The sequence below is a fragment of the Penaeus monodon genome, chromosome 23 (genome assembly GCF_015228065.2).
Source record: "Penaeus monodon isolate SGIC_2016 chromosome 23, NSTDA_Pmon_1, whole genome shotgun sequence".
Lineage (NCBI taxonomy): Eukaryota > Metazoa > Arthropoda > Malacostraca > Decapoda > Penaeidae > Penaeus > Penaeus monodon.
Window position 1 is genome coordinate 29,068,989 of NC_051408.1, and position 434 is coordinate 29,069,422.

General features: G+C 39.6%; 1 protein-coding gene across 2 annotated transcripts in view; it reads right to left on the reverse strand.

Annotated features, from left to right (window-relative positions):
- The window catches only part of LOC119588388 (astacin-like metalloendopeptidase), a 4,999-nt gene that overhangs the window by 3,065 nt on the left and 1,500 nt on the right, over nucleotides 1-434 (reverse strand). For both annotated transcript variants that reach the window (XM_037937068.1, XM_037937067.1), the window contains exon 3: nucleotides 366-424. In XM_037937068.1, coding sequence (XP_037792996.1) covers nucleotides 366-424 — 59 coding nt within the window. The remainder of the gene's footprint in view (nucleotides 1-365; nucleotides 425-434) is intronic.

Sequence of the window (434 nt, forward strand, 5' to 3'; positions counted from 1 at the left end):
GGCGGGGCCTCAGCAGCACATACTTTGGCTGAAATGTGTTTCATATACCGAAGAGGGATTTCTGACCGGGTCACTGAAGAAATCCCTGAGCTAATATGAAAGTTTGACAGCAATAACCTTTTTGAGTTTGGGAGGGTGGCGAGTTCCACAGAGACGAACATCGGTTTCAACATCGATAAATTGAATCAGATTTTTCATTTAAAAGTCCACCCGCGTCTTACGTACATATCTTCTGTACTTAATTATCAATAATTATAATTAAAAGAAATAACGTCTTGTAAGGATATTATCATCAAAGCAACAAATTGATATGTCACTGTCATTCACATGTTATTCATCGTACCCGTTTTGTTGTGGAAGCTTACCGTGAAGTTGACACAAGTATTCTGTTCGATGTAACTCAGAGCTGTCTCCACCTTGTCCTCTGTGAAAGG